This window comes from Pygocentrus nattereri, chromosome 25 (genome assembly GCF_015220715.1).
Source record: "Pygocentrus nattereri isolate fPygNat1 chromosome 25, fPygNat1.pri, whole genome shotgun sequence".
NCBI lineage: Eukaryota > Metazoa > Chordata > Actinopteri > Characiformes > Serrasalmidae > Pygocentrus > Pygocentrus nattereri.
The window spans coordinates 2129511-2143946 of record NC_051235.1 but is presented as its reverse complement, the minus strand read 5'-3'; the positions used below and the strand labels follow the sequence as shown (position 1 = coordinate 2143946).

The 14436-nt window shown below is 45.4% G+C and overlaps 1 protein-coding gene across 2 annotated transcripts in view; it reads right to left on the bottom strand.

Moving 5' to 3' along the window:
• Positions 1–431: 431 nt before the first annotated feature.
• LOC108414578 (aldehyde oxidase 3-like) overlaps positions 432–14436 on the bottom strand; it is a 39325-nt gene continuing 25320 nt past the window's right edge. For both annotated transcript variants that reach the window (XM_037534501.1, XM_037534502.1), the window contains 16 exons: positions 14280–14376; positions 13828–13952; positions 13600–13733; positions 12598–12685; positions 8032–8118; positions 7569–7760; positions 7210–7437; positions 5354–5449; positions 5017–5145; positions 4750–4824; positions 4597–4649; positions 4313–4427; positions 3529–3594; positions 2843–3031; positions 1606–1773; positions 432–1057 (listed from right to left, as the gene is read on the bottom strand). In XM_037534501.1, the coding sequence (XP_037390398.1) occupies positions 1004–1057; positions 1606–1773; positions 2843–3031; positions 3529–3594; positions 4313–4427; positions 4597–4649; positions 4750–4824; positions 5017–5145; positions 5354–5449; positions 7210–7437; positions 7569–7760; positions 8032–8118; positions 12598–12685; positions 13600–13733; positions 13828–13952; positions 14280–14376 (1896 nt within the window). In that variant the 3' untranslated portion in view covers positions 432–1003. The remainder of the gene's footprint in view (positions 1058–1605; positions 1774–2842; positions 3032–3528; positions 3595–4312; positions 4428–4596; positions 4650–4749; positions 4825–5016; positions 5146–5353; positions 5450–7209; positions 7438–7568; positions 7761–8031; positions 8119–12597; positions 12686–13599; positions 13734–13827; positions 13953–14279; positions 14377–14436) is intronic.

Sequence of the window (14436 nt, the reverse complement as noted above, 5' to 3'; positions counted from 1 at the left end):
GGCCCATAGAAGGTTTTCTTTGGCTTTACCCTTTTCCACGTTTTTGGACCAACATACGAGACCGAAAAAGTGTTTAATCCGAATGTTCTGTTTCAGATTCTTTAGTATCTTTGAGTATCTGTGTATTTAGTATCTATATTGAAAATTACTTGGAAAAAATGTCTTGTTTTACTGACTTATTAATTCATTAACACATAAAAACATAAACATAAATTCCTTTAGACATGTTCATGGTTATGAAAGGATCATATGATTATGAAAACCACTTCCAAACATTTGACTGAAACTTTTCTTTTGAGCTTGTACTCGTAGGACAGTGACTCAGCAGGTTCTGCAGCCAGAAGAACTTTGCACTCTGGCCGGAAGTAACAGCAGAGAGAGATTAAGAGGCTGTGAATGAAGAATTACTGCAATCTTCAGGACTAACATGATCATACTGCAATATTTTAATATGATAACACAACACATCTATTACTGTGGCACTGAGGTAGATGTTCAGTTACCTTCATAACAATGTACTTAATAAAACTAACACGTCTGAATGAAGTGCTTAAAGAGTGAGTTTTATTGTGGAACATATCTGACTAGTAAAAAGCCACCAAGTCACGTGTCAGATCTTGAATGATGGACAGATTGTGGCTAAATTAATATTTAGTCATTTCAATTAAAGAAATATTACACTGTGAAGGCCAAAGTAGAACATTGTGTTGAAAATTTTAGAACATATTCAACAATAATACTGAAATCAACAAATCAAGTGTGCTAGTTTAGTAGAGAAGGCTGAGCTTCCCAGAATTCTTAATGGTTTTATCAGTTTTTTCAGGTAATTTTGGGTTGAAATCTTAGATGAGAGAGTTAGAGTTAATTTTAACATGTATACATTGTATGCTGGAAGGATTTATGATCATTTTAAAGAATAAATTCTTCATCTGTAATCATATAACACATTCAAAGGCATCTTTAAAAGTGGTTGTATAACAGAGTGATCAGATTTCTGGGTGGATCACGGCAGCTCCAGGGCCCACGGCTGGGTTGTTTCTGTTTCTGCTTGTGGAATCTGGAGAAAAATACAAAAACATTGATACATGAAGCATAAATTCAAACATCAAAATAAAATTAATCTATGTAAGGAAAAGAATTCACAGTTTGCAAAATGTTAAAAGCATGATGTAGCTTTCTATGAATTATTTCTGCCTGATTAGCTCGTTTGTAAACAGAAAAGGAAATATTTTATTATGTTTTGAATTTGAGGAAACATTAAAATATTTGTACAATCTAATTTTGCAAAAAAGAAAAACTGACCTTTATATTTTTGCTGTTTTGTCACTATTTGACATTGAAACACACAGAAAAGTTCAGACGCAAACTTCCATAAGCATTAAAAAAATCTAAATGCATAATCTTATATACCATGTTTACTGTATTTTATGTAAAAATATAATAACAGTATTTAAATAAATAACTAATGTAAACTGAATGTACAACCAACCGGCATTAATAACTGTAGATTTCTAACAGTAAAGGCAGCCAAACAAGCCTCCACAGGTTTAAATCAGGTTCAAATCCCACTTTATACCGGTAACAGTCTTCGAGTGCATTACATACCATCTGTGTAAAGCATGTGCTGCATGCGACGCAGGCCCGTTCTGGTGTAGCTGGGCTGTGTAAAGTGAACGGGCCGCTCAGTCCCGCGTCGCTCCGAGCCGCTGCCACCGCCTCCTTCAGCGCAAAGAACACAGAGCTGCCCAGAAAGAGAGTGGGCTCACCAATACCCTGAAACAAACAGTAAAACAACGGTAAACAACTCTGCAAAACAGCCAGACTACACTGGCAGGCCAAAACAGGATGAACACTCATAATCAACATTGTTCATGTCTTCTATATGTGAAGATCTGGGACATATTAGATGTTAAGACAACAATCGGTTCTCAAAGTCGATGTAGACTGGGACGGGGCATTTCTGAAATCTCAAGACTTGTTGGGCACTCCCGGTCAGCGTCACTGACTACCTACAAACCACAAACCAGTGAGAGGGTGCTGAGCGCCCAAGGCTTATCAGTGCTCATGGGCAACAAAGGCTGTCCAGTCTGGTCAGAACAGACAGAAGAGCTACTGTGGCAGAAATGATCAATAATGGTTACAGGAGGAATGTGTCAGTGCAGCGTAGCCGCAGAGTGGTCAGAGTGCGCATACTGACCTTTGTCGACCTTCGGAAGTGCCTATAATAATAATAATAATAATAATAATAATAATAATAATAATAATAGGTACGCATGTGTCAAAACAGGAGTGATGGAAGAAAGACGCCTGGTCCAGTGAGTTCCTTTATCACATGGACGGCTGTGTACATGTGCAGTGTTTCCCTGGGGAAGTGGTGGCACTAGGATGCACTGGTTGAAGATGTCAGGGGGAGTGACATGTTCTGGCTGATGTTCTGGTCCAGGCGTTCATGTGGACATCAACTTGACATGTGCCACCTTCATCAAAGATCATTGCAGACCCTTCATGGTGATGATGTTCCCCAATGGCCTCTTTCAGCTGGATAATGACCTGCCACACTACACACATCATTCAGGAACATTTTGAGGAACATGAGTTCTAGATGTTGTTCTGGCCTCCAAATTCCCCAGATCTCAATCTGATCCAGCATCTGTGGAATGTCCTAGAACAAATCCGATTCCATGGAAGCTTCAAATTGCAACATAAATGACTTAAAGGACCATCTGTTTAGGTCTTCCAAGGTCTTGTGGAGTCCATACCTTGGGAGGTCAGAGCTATCACAGCATATTAGGCAGGTGGTCATGATGTTATGGCTCATGGGTGTAAAGAACAGCGGACGTACCTTTGAGGAGTAGATGGCGTGCGGGTTGTGGGATCCAGACAGCAGGTACACGTTAAACTGTAGTGGGACGTCGCAGACCGCAGGGATCTTATACTGACCCGGACCGCGGGTGTACAAAACACCAGACGGGGAGAACTTCAGCTCCTCCATAGTGTAGAGCCCCAGACCCTGCATGAACGCACCTTCAATCTGGAACACACAGACACACATACATGCCTAAAAAAGGCAGTTCTTCAAGGGTTTTTTTGGTGGTTCTATACAGGGAGGTGTTCCAGACATGGGGAGGAGACCCCGGGGAAGACCCAGGACACCTTGGAGGGATTATATCTCTCGACTGTCTTGGGAACGCCTCGGTATTCCTCCGGAAGAACTGGAGGAGGTGGTGGGGGAGAGGGAGGCCTGGGCCTCTTTGCTTAGGCTGCTGCTCCCGCAACCCGTACTCGGATAAGCGGATGACGATGGATGCATGGATGGTTGGATGGATGGATGGTTGGATGGATGGATGGATATATAGAACCATGAACACTCAAAGAACCCTTTGCATGATTAAAGTGTTCTTCAGATTGTTGGGTAATGTGTTGTAGATGGTTCTATTTAAAAAAGGTTCTATATGGCACCAAAAAGGGTTCTGCTATGCTGTAGAAGACAATATAAAGGCACTCTTTCCCAGGTGGGTGATGTCCTACCTGTCCGATGTCGATGGACGGGTTGATGCTCTGGCCGATATCGGCGACGAGGTCTGTTCTTACAGTCTGAGTAAAACATAGAAATGAGTTTTTAATCGATTAAAGGAAAACCTGAATGTGGAATGTGGATTACAAGGTTCTTCTCTATGCTGGAGACATGTTGTATTAGGCTTTTTAAAAGAACCCTGTGTAAATAGTTCTATATAGCTAAAAGACCTTTTAGTGGTTCTATATAGAACCCTGCTGTTAAGAGTGGCTCTATGGTCATTTGGCTACAGATTCCGATTCTCTTTCATATCTATTTAAATGCAGTTATTACAGAACTATCATGTTTTGCAAAACCTTTTGGGAAAAGTTTGATTCCAGATTTCTCCTCGATGCTCCTGACTGCCCTGATTTACTGAATTCCACCAGCAGTTCCAAGTATTGATTAGATCAGGCAGGTATTGGATCATAACTACAATAAACACTGGGCTGTCTTGAGGACCGGGCAGGAAACGGTTAAACAAACACATTAACATACAAAAAACCACTGCTTACTGTATTAGTATTATTTTTAGTATGAAATTAGTGCTTTTCTGAGCCAGTAAGTGCTTAATATAACCACAAATAAAAACTTTTTGCATATAATATGTACACATAATTAATTACATGAACACATAACATTTATTAATCTCATATAAATGTAATCCATTATGTGATCATGCTATGATTGGTTAAGTTACGTATTATATCATTACATTTAAATGAGTATGTAAAGTAAATTCGCCAGTGTGTGACTGACCCTGTATTCTCCGGTCAGACAGTCCAGCTCCACCTCACTGCAGCAGGCGGCGTAGGTGAAATAAGCGTACGGCCTTCCCTCCTGCTTCACCCAGTCCATGTACAGGTCATGACCTCTGATAGAAACACATAAAAACACACACACACACACACACACACACACACACACACACACACACACACACAAATACACTGAAAAAGAACAGAAATCCACAAAACGCCCTGGAACATCCTACGAAAACCTGTGAACGAGGTCAAAGAGAGTGAAAAGCTGGTTATTTGTACCTGTAGAATCCAGTAGCTGACAGACTGATCCTCTCCAAGAAGGCTTTAGCAACCTGCACCGAAACCAAACACCCAAAGTGTCATATAGTGGATGTGTGTGCGCTTGTTTTTCCCCCATTTAATAAAAGAAGTATTTGATCCAAACAGCTGTACCCAGCTTTGCCACGTGCCGTTGGGGTCCTGCTTCCTGATTGGCTCCAGCCTTTTATACAGAGTTTGACAGGCGTCCTACAAAACAAACATCTGCTGACCAGGCTACTTTGATTAGAAACGATTAACAGGGTTAGCCATGCTTTAGAGGGGAAAGCTGATCATTTCAGCCCAGCAGTAACAAAAATGAACCCTCTAAGGTTTTTTAAGGGTTAATCTATGACTGTGTGTGTGTGTGTGTGTGTGTGTGTGTGTGTGTGTGTGTGTTACCTTGACAGCCATGCCGTTGGCGTCGGTGCCGAAGGATGCAGCGGAGGGACAGGTGTTGGGTACGGAGCTCGTGCTGGTCTCAGAAATGTGGATCATAGACAGAGGAACGTCCAGCTCTCTGCTGGCCACCTGCGTAACACAGCAGACCAACAACTGCAGCAGACCAGCGCCAGCATCTCACAGTACAGCACAGGCTCTTATCAAAGATCTAGCAACCACCTGGAACCATACAACTGCAACCACGGTGATCTCAGAGGCCATGGATGAAAAGCTCACTGTGAGAACTGCTTCAGTGAACGAATGGAGTGAGCTGGAGAGAAGAATGAGAGAGAAGTACCTGCTGGACCTTGGTGTGGATGCCTTGACCCATCTCAGTCCCTCCATGACTCACTAGCACTGATCCGTCTTTGTAGATATGCACCAGTGCAGCCGCCTTTTCATATAAACGAACACAAAACACAGCACAGGGATTAAATGTGTGCGTTTTATAATCTTAAATATATTTTGATCTGAAATCTTATGATTAATAGCTTGAAATTAGCGTCTGACGCTGTTTTACGTGTTGAGAAAACGTGGTTCTGTGCCACGACCAACAGCAGCACGCCGCGCTGAAATGGTTGTGATTGTGACTGCATTACTAGTGAAAACGGGTGATTTTCAGAGAGGGCAGCAGTGCTGACTGTTTATGGTTCATGGTCCAAAAGGTCAGGAGGATCTTCTGTACTCTTATTTGTTTTTGTTGTGTAACCCTGTGCCAACCCTCAACAGAAAGTTGAGCTCAGCTCCAGCATGTCAACACAGCATAAGACAAACGTAAACAGTGAAGCTGATGTATGCAGATTTGTGAAATTATTTCCAAAACAAACATTTTTTGTTTGAAAAAGAAAATTTGGATGTTACATAATGATGCATCTACATCAGCCTTGCGTCAGTCGTCATTAAGGCTTTCTTTCTTCTTCTTTCATCATTTTGACTCCAGCAACCACATGGAATGCACCTGCAATGACCTAGCAACACCCTGGCAACCACCTGGAACACCATAACCACTTATCAAAACCCTACCAACCACCTGGACTACAACTGCCATTATGTAGCAACACCTTAGCAACCACCTGGAATACAACAGTGAAACCCTTGAACCACCTGGAGTACCATAGCAGCTGCTTAGTAGCATCTAGCAACCACCTAGGGTACCATAGCAAGAACTTAGCAACACCATAGCAACCACCTAACAACCCCTGGCAACCACCAGTGATACCATAGCAACCATGTAGCAACAACCTAGCATTCACCACAGATACCATCACAACCATCTGGCAACATCGGAGCAACTAACTAGTCACCACTAGTTAGCAACCACTGAGTAACTCCATAACAACTGTTTGGAACACTATAGCAACCACTTAGAAACCCCTAGCAACCACCAGAGACACCATAGCAACCATGTAGCAACATAACAAAAATTCGATAAGAAGCACCTTACAGCAGACTAGTAACAAGCTGCGCATTCACTCCGTAGTGAGGGCGTGTCCATATAATGCCCATTTAGCATGAGGTCAATAAAATGCCTGGACAGTCCAGTTCACTGCTAAGCTCCTGTTCTGGGACACGTTATAACTCAGTGCCTGACTCTGATCTGCCTGTAAGGGCCCAGCCTGTGCCGCTGGCTGCCAGCAGAGGGTGACGGTGGAGAGGTGCCACAAGTTCAGGGAACTCCAATTCCCAGAAGCCCTCTGGCTGATTAGGCCCAACATGGCACAACTGTGGACTCCTCTGCTTAAGGCCATGGCACACCTTTGTAAAGGGGTGACCGGTACAGTATGCAAAAAAAAAAGAAGGCTTAAACAAGAAACGACTCCAAGCCAAACAAAAGATGTTTGTTCCACAAACAGGTAACACATAAAGCTGACCTTCCGCTCATAATTTTGTTTTCTTTTTATCTTTTATTTTTCTTTTCTATCCAGCCTTTGTTCAAGCACGCCGCTTTCAGCGTCCCCTTTGTTTGCCTTTTCCCACCTTTTTTATTTCCCATTTATTGAGGTGTTTTTTCCCATTTTTGCCTGTGCTTCCCGGCCATCCCAATGTGCACAATCACTCAATTCATCACCACCTCAACAGATGCATTTAAGATCCTTTCTCATGGGTTTTCCTCCCCGCACTTGGGTCCGCCTCCCTGCTGTCCCATTACACTACCTGGTTGAGGAATCCCTCAGCGAAGCCGATGCCGTATTTAATGGGGATCACAGCGATTCCTCTCTTCTTCCAGCGGTTCTGCTGGTTAAACCGGGCGACGTCCAGACGTCTGCGGTCCAGCTCACTCCTCTCCTTACACTCCTCCCAGCAGCGCAGCAGATTCTCCGGATCAAACTCCATCTTATAGTGCGTGAGTGAAGTTTCCTTATACATGTTCTTCTCCCTGATCTAACACAGCAGAACCAACACAGTCAAACAGGATGAAGCACATCCACAATGTACTGAACCCTCAGACCACATCACCAGATAATACACGTTATTTAGCGTCAAGAATCATGAATGATGCAGAAACCTCTGACCTCTTCAGCTGGCCGGCCGAGCACCATGGCCACGTCATTGACCATGTTCTCGATAACCATCAGGGTCTGGGGCACACCGAAACCTCGGAACGCGGTGTTGGACGGCAGGTTGGTCTTGCAGGCAGCCGATTGGCTGCAAAGGTTCAGGATGTTATAGGCGTTGTCCATGTGGAGCAAGATTTTCTCAATGACCTGAGAGAGAGTAATGGGGTCATCTTATCAGTTTACATGACCAAAAATGTTCAACTATTATTTTCTTCCTTTTCTAAACTTTGTTAACCAAGTTTGGTGATACATTTGTATCACATGTGCTTGTCCTGCCAAAACAGCATGATGAACTGAACAGATGTTTAAAGGAATTCTAATAGGAAGGAATTTAAAAACCAAGTAAAATGATATTCATATTTCCAAAACCTCAAAAATTAAATATCCTCGTTGTCTCTAAATGTCGGTACGTTTTTACCAGCACAGACTCGTCGGGCGTGTGTCCTGCGTTGGCGTAGTAACGAACGTCAGCTGCAGTGATTCTGCCGTCACTCATAAAGCCCACCTGAGGACACACAACCATCAGTGCGGTCAGCGGGTTTCCTCTAGAGCTTTATAAAAGTATTTAGCACCCACCTAGACCCTGTTTATAGCTGGTCATTTCTTCTGTGTGGAGTGTAAACGTATAATATTTTAACCTTATGCATTTACACTTCACAATCAGACGCATGACTAATTAATCAGACTGAAATCCAATCGCTCTATACCACTTAATATGCAAATACAACAACCAATCGCCTGTGCTGTTCCTCATTTTTCCTGTTTTAATTATAGCAGAATCATAACTTTTCACAACGTCACACCAGCTTTTCAGTGACGTTTATGAATAGAACATAATATGCAACACCATAGAAACCACCTGGAACACTGCTGCAGCCACCTTCAACCCCCCCAGCAAGCACCAAAGATAACATTACAACTACCACCCTAGAAACCATCTTCAGTTCTACAGCAAGCACTAACAGCACTCACAAAGCAACACCCTAGCAACCAGCCCCAACACTACAGCACTCACACAGCAACACCTTAACAACTACATCCAACACTACAGCACTCATACAGCAACATCCTAGCAACCAGCCCCAACACTCCAGCACTCACACAGCAACACCTTAACAACTACATCCAACACTACAGCACTCATACAGCAACATCCTAGTAACCAGCCCCAACACTACAGCACTCACACAGCAACACCTTAACAACTACATCCAACACTACAGCACTCATACAGCAACATCCTAGCAACCAGCCCCAACACTCCAGCACTCACACAGCAACACCTTAACAACTACATCCAACACTACAGCACTCATACAGCAACACCCTAGCAACCAGCCCCAACACTCCAGCACTCACACAGCAACACCTTAACAACTACATCCAACACTACAGCACTCACACAGCAACACCCTAGCAACCAGCCCCAACACTCCAGCACTCACACAGCAACACCTTAACAACTACATCCAACACTACAGCACTCACACAGCAACACCTTAACAACTACATCCAACACTACAGCACTCACACAGCAACACCCTAGCAACCAGCCCCAACACTACAGCACTCACACAGCAACACCTTAACAACTACATCCAACACTACAGCACTCATACAGCAACATCCTAGCAACCAGCCCCAACACTCCAGCACTCACACAGGAGCACCTTAACAACTACATCCAACACTACAGCACTCATACAGCAACACCCTAGCACCCAGCCCCAACACTACAGCATTCACACAGCAACACCCTAGCAACCAGCCCCAACACTACAGCACTCACACAGCAACACCCTAGCAACCAGCCCCAACACTCCAGCACTCACACAGCAACACCCTAGCAACCACCTCCAACACTACAGCACTCAACAGCAACATCCTAGCAACCAGCCCCAACACTCCAGCACTCACACAGCAACACCCTAGCAACCACCTCCAACACTACAGCACTCACACAGCAACACCTTAACAACCACATCCAACACTCCAGCACTCACACAGCAACACCCTAGCAACCACCTCCAACACTACAGCACTCACACAGAAACATCCTAGCAACCAGCCCCAACACTCCAGCACTCACAGAGCAACACCCTAGCAACCAGCCCAAACACTACAGCACTCACACAGCAACACCTTAACAACCACATCCAACACTCCAGCACTCACACAGCAACACGCTAGCAACCACCTCCAACACTACAGCACTCACACAGCAACATCCTAGCAACCAGCCCCAACAATCCAGCACTCACACAGCAACACCCTAGCAACCAGCCTCAACACTACAGCACTCACACAGCAACACCCTAGCAACCACCTCCAACACTACAGCATTCATACAGCAACACCCTAGCAACCAGCCCCAACACTACAGCATTCACACAGCAACACCCTAGCAACCAGCCCCAACACTACAGCACTCACACAGCAACACCCTAGCAACCAGCCCCAACACTCCAGCACTCACACAGCAACACCCTAGCAACCACCTCCAACACTACAGCACTCAACAGCAACATCCTAGCAACCAGCCCCAACACTCCAGCACTCACACAGCAACACCCTAGCAACCACCTCCAACACTACAGCACTCACACAACAACACCCTAGCAACCAGCCCCAACACTCCAGCACTCACACAGCAACACCCTAGCAGCCAGCCCCAACACTACAGCACTCACACAGCAACACCCTAGCAACCAGCCCCAACGCTACAGCACTCACACAGCAACATCCTAGCAACCAGCCCCAACACTACAGCACTCACACAGCAACACCCTAGCAACCAGCCCCAACACTACAGCACTCACACAGCAACACCCTAGCAACCAGCCCCAACACTACAGCACTCAAACAGCAACACCTTAACAACCAGCCCCAACACTACAGCACTCACACAGCAACACGCTAGCAACCACCTCCAACACTACAGCACTCACACAGCAACATCCTAGCAACCAGCCCCAACAATCCAGCACTCACACAGCAACACCCTAGCAACCAGCCCCAACACTACAGCACTCACACAGCAACACCCTAGCAACCAGCCCCAACACTACATCACTCACACAGCAACATCCTAGCAACCAGCCCCAACACTACAGCACTCACACAGCAACACCCTAGCAACCAGCCCCAACACTACAGCACTCAAACAGCAACACCTTAACAACCAGCCCCAACACTACAGCACTCACACAGCAACATCCTAGCAACCACCTCCAACACTACAGCATTCATACAGCAACACCCTAGCAACCAGCCCCAACACTACAGCACTCACACAGCAACACCCTAGCAACCAGCCCCAACACTACAGCACTCACACAGCAACACCCTAGCAACCAGCCCCAACACTCCAGCACTCACACAGCAACACCCTAGCAACCACCTCCAACACTACAGCACTCAACAGCAACATCCTAGCAACCAGCCCCAACACTCCAGCACTCACACAGCAACACCCTAGCAACCACCTCCAACACTACAGCACTCACACAACAACACCCTAGCAACCAGCCCCAACACTCCAGCACTCACACAGCAACACCCTAGCAGCCAGCCCCAACACTGCAGCACTCACACAGCAACACCCTAGCAACCAGCCCCAACACTACAGCACTCACACAGCAACATCCTAGCAACCAGCCCCAACACTACAGCACTCACACAGCAACACCCTAGCAACCAGCCCCAACACTACAGCACTCACACAGCAACACCTTAACAACCAGCCCCAACACTACAGCACTCACACAGCAACACCCTAGCAACCACCTCCAACACTACAGCACTCATACAGCAACACCCTAGCAACCAGCCCCAACACTACAGCACTCACACAGCAACACCCTAGCAACCAGCCCCAACACTCCAGCACTCACACAGCAACACCCTACCAACCAGCCCCAACACTACAGCACTCACACAGCAACACCTTAACAACCAGCCCCAACACTACAGCACTCACACAGCAACACCCTAGCAACCACCTCCAACACTACAGCACTCATACAGCGACACCCTAGCAACCAGTCCCAACACTACAGCACTCACACAGCAACACCCTAGCAACCAGCCCCAACACTACAGCACTCACACAGCAACACCTTAACAACTACATCCAACACTACAGCACTCACACAGAAACACACTAGCAACCAGCCCCAACACTACAGCACTCACACAGCAACACCCTAGCAACCAGCCCCAACACTACAGCACTCACACAGCAACACCTTAACAACCAGCCCCAACACTACAGCACTCACACAGCAACACCCTAGCAACCACCTCCAACACTACAGCACTCATACAGCAACACCCTAGCAACCAGCCCCAACACTACAGCACTCACACAGCAACATCCTAGCAACCAGCCCCAACACTAGAGCACTCACACAGCAACACCCTAGCAACCACCTCCAACACTACAGCACTCACACAGCAACACCCTAGCAACCACCTCCAACACTACAGCCCTCACACAGCAACATCCTAGCAACCAGCCCCAACACTACAGCACTCACACAGCAACACCCTAGCAACCAGCCCCAACACTACAGCACTCACACAGCAACACCTTAACAACCACATCCAACACTAAAGCATTCATACAGCAACATCCTAGCAACCAGCCCCAACACTCCAGCACTCACACAGCAACACCCTAGCAACCAGCCCCAACACTACAGCACTCACATAGAAACACCCTAGCAACCACCTCCAACACTACAGCAGTCAAACAGGAACACCCTAGCAACCACCTCAACACCACATATATATTGTTCCAAGTGTAAACAGGTGCACATCTCACAGACACCGAGGTGACTAAAGAGTTCTACAGCATTAAAGAGTTTATTAAAGAGCTACTCGGTGACAGAAGATGGAAATCACTGCCTTCACATCATGAACTGATGATGCTGATCAGCAGGAACTCTGTCTGTTAAATGAAGAAATAAGGTAAAAGCTTCACCTTGTATTTCCCCAGAACTGGGTGGCGAGCTCCTGTTATGAGCATGTCCTCCCCTCTGTCCAGCACACACCGCACAGGCCTCTCCGACCTGCACCACACAACCACAGACCGGGCAGGTTTGGGTGGGGAGTGTGTAGAACCCAATTATAAAAAGTGCTAACGTCATTTTTTTATTATAATGTAATCCCTTATTTTATTACAGTGTCACATTCATCAAATTCAATACTTTATTATATTATTGGGAATTTATCACATATTTCACACATTTTGTCATATTTATCCTCTTTAACTGGATATAGATACAGATAGTAGCCTATATTTTGCAGAATGAGCCAAAGCACTGGAAACGTTTTATATCACCCATTAAAAAATGAGATCAAATAATTCCCAATAATATAATATTTTAATATTTGAATCATAATGTAATGTATATCAGCGTAAACATGGCGTTACATTACTTGGCAAAGCATCATTATTGTGAAATTCTTACAGGACTGGGTTCTACAGCTGTTTTAACTCGGCGAACTTCAGCCAAACGAGCCGGCTCGCCCAACAAAATCAAAATAACAATAAAGTTAACAATCCAATACTAGCTGAGGAACTTCGCTCAATCTCGTCGCCTTTTCGTGGGCGTAACCACAGAACAGTGTGTCTAGTAACCATGGCAACAGATGCAGCACAGCACAGAAATGGAGTCAACGTGACCCTGGAAATGGGTGTAGCATTACCACAGAAACAAGCGTAACAGCTGTGAAAATGACTAGTGTACCCAGGGAATAGTGAGTATTGTAACCATGGAAACGGATGTAGGGTAATGGAAGTGTGTAATGTGAGCATGGAAACAGGTGTAGAGCAACTATAGATATGGATGAAAACAACCATAGAAATACATGTAGCGTAACCATGGAAACCGCTGCAGGGTAACATGGATATGGGCGGAGCCACCATCAATTAGCCCATTCGTTTCCAGCAGCGCTGCACGTGGCGTTAAGACAAACTCACCGCCAAGCAGCCAACGCAGTGATGCTGGCCAGAATGGACGTTTTGGTCACTTTGCCCCCAAACGCCCCACCAATGCGTTTAACATGGCAAGACACGCGACTGGACGGAATACCCAACGTCTCCGCTACAGCCTCCTACAGACAAGATCAAAGCAGTGATGAGAACAGGAGACACTGCTATGTTCAGTGTTTTGTGAGTGTAACTGGACGTACTGTAGGAACTGTGTACCTGGACCATGGTTGGGTGCTGAGTGGACGCATAAACTTTCATCTCCTTCTCCTCCCCAAGCGGAATGACCAGCATGCTTTGCGTTTCCATGTAGAAATGCTCCTGCCCCCCCAGCCGGATCTCTCCTGCGAGACACACGAAATCTTCAGGCTTACAGTTTGAAAAACTTTCTCTTTGAAAGTTCAAAGTTCATTCTCCACACTTTGTTACTTGTTTTCAATCATTTTATGGCGTGAAAGTGTTTTATGACTTTAGACGAAGGAACTCGTTTCCAGGAGAAACGCTTGTTAAACAAACGACTGAAAACCAGCCAGAAAGAACTCAATTCATCTAAAAATGAATGAAAATGAAAAATCCTTTAATTTTTTTTCCCCATTTCCTTTAATATTTACTTATGAACGTGTTCATTGTGGTCGTGAACATTCGGCTGTGCTTTAATTTGGAACTTTAACCTTCATAAACATGATCGGCCTCCTGAAACGCTTTGGTCACGTCTCCTCTCTGAATCTCCCTCTGAGGCAGAAAGAACGAACGCTTCTCCACAGCTTCCTGCAAACACAGCAATCATCAAAAAACGCCTTCTTCTCCAGCACGACCGTCAAATCAGAG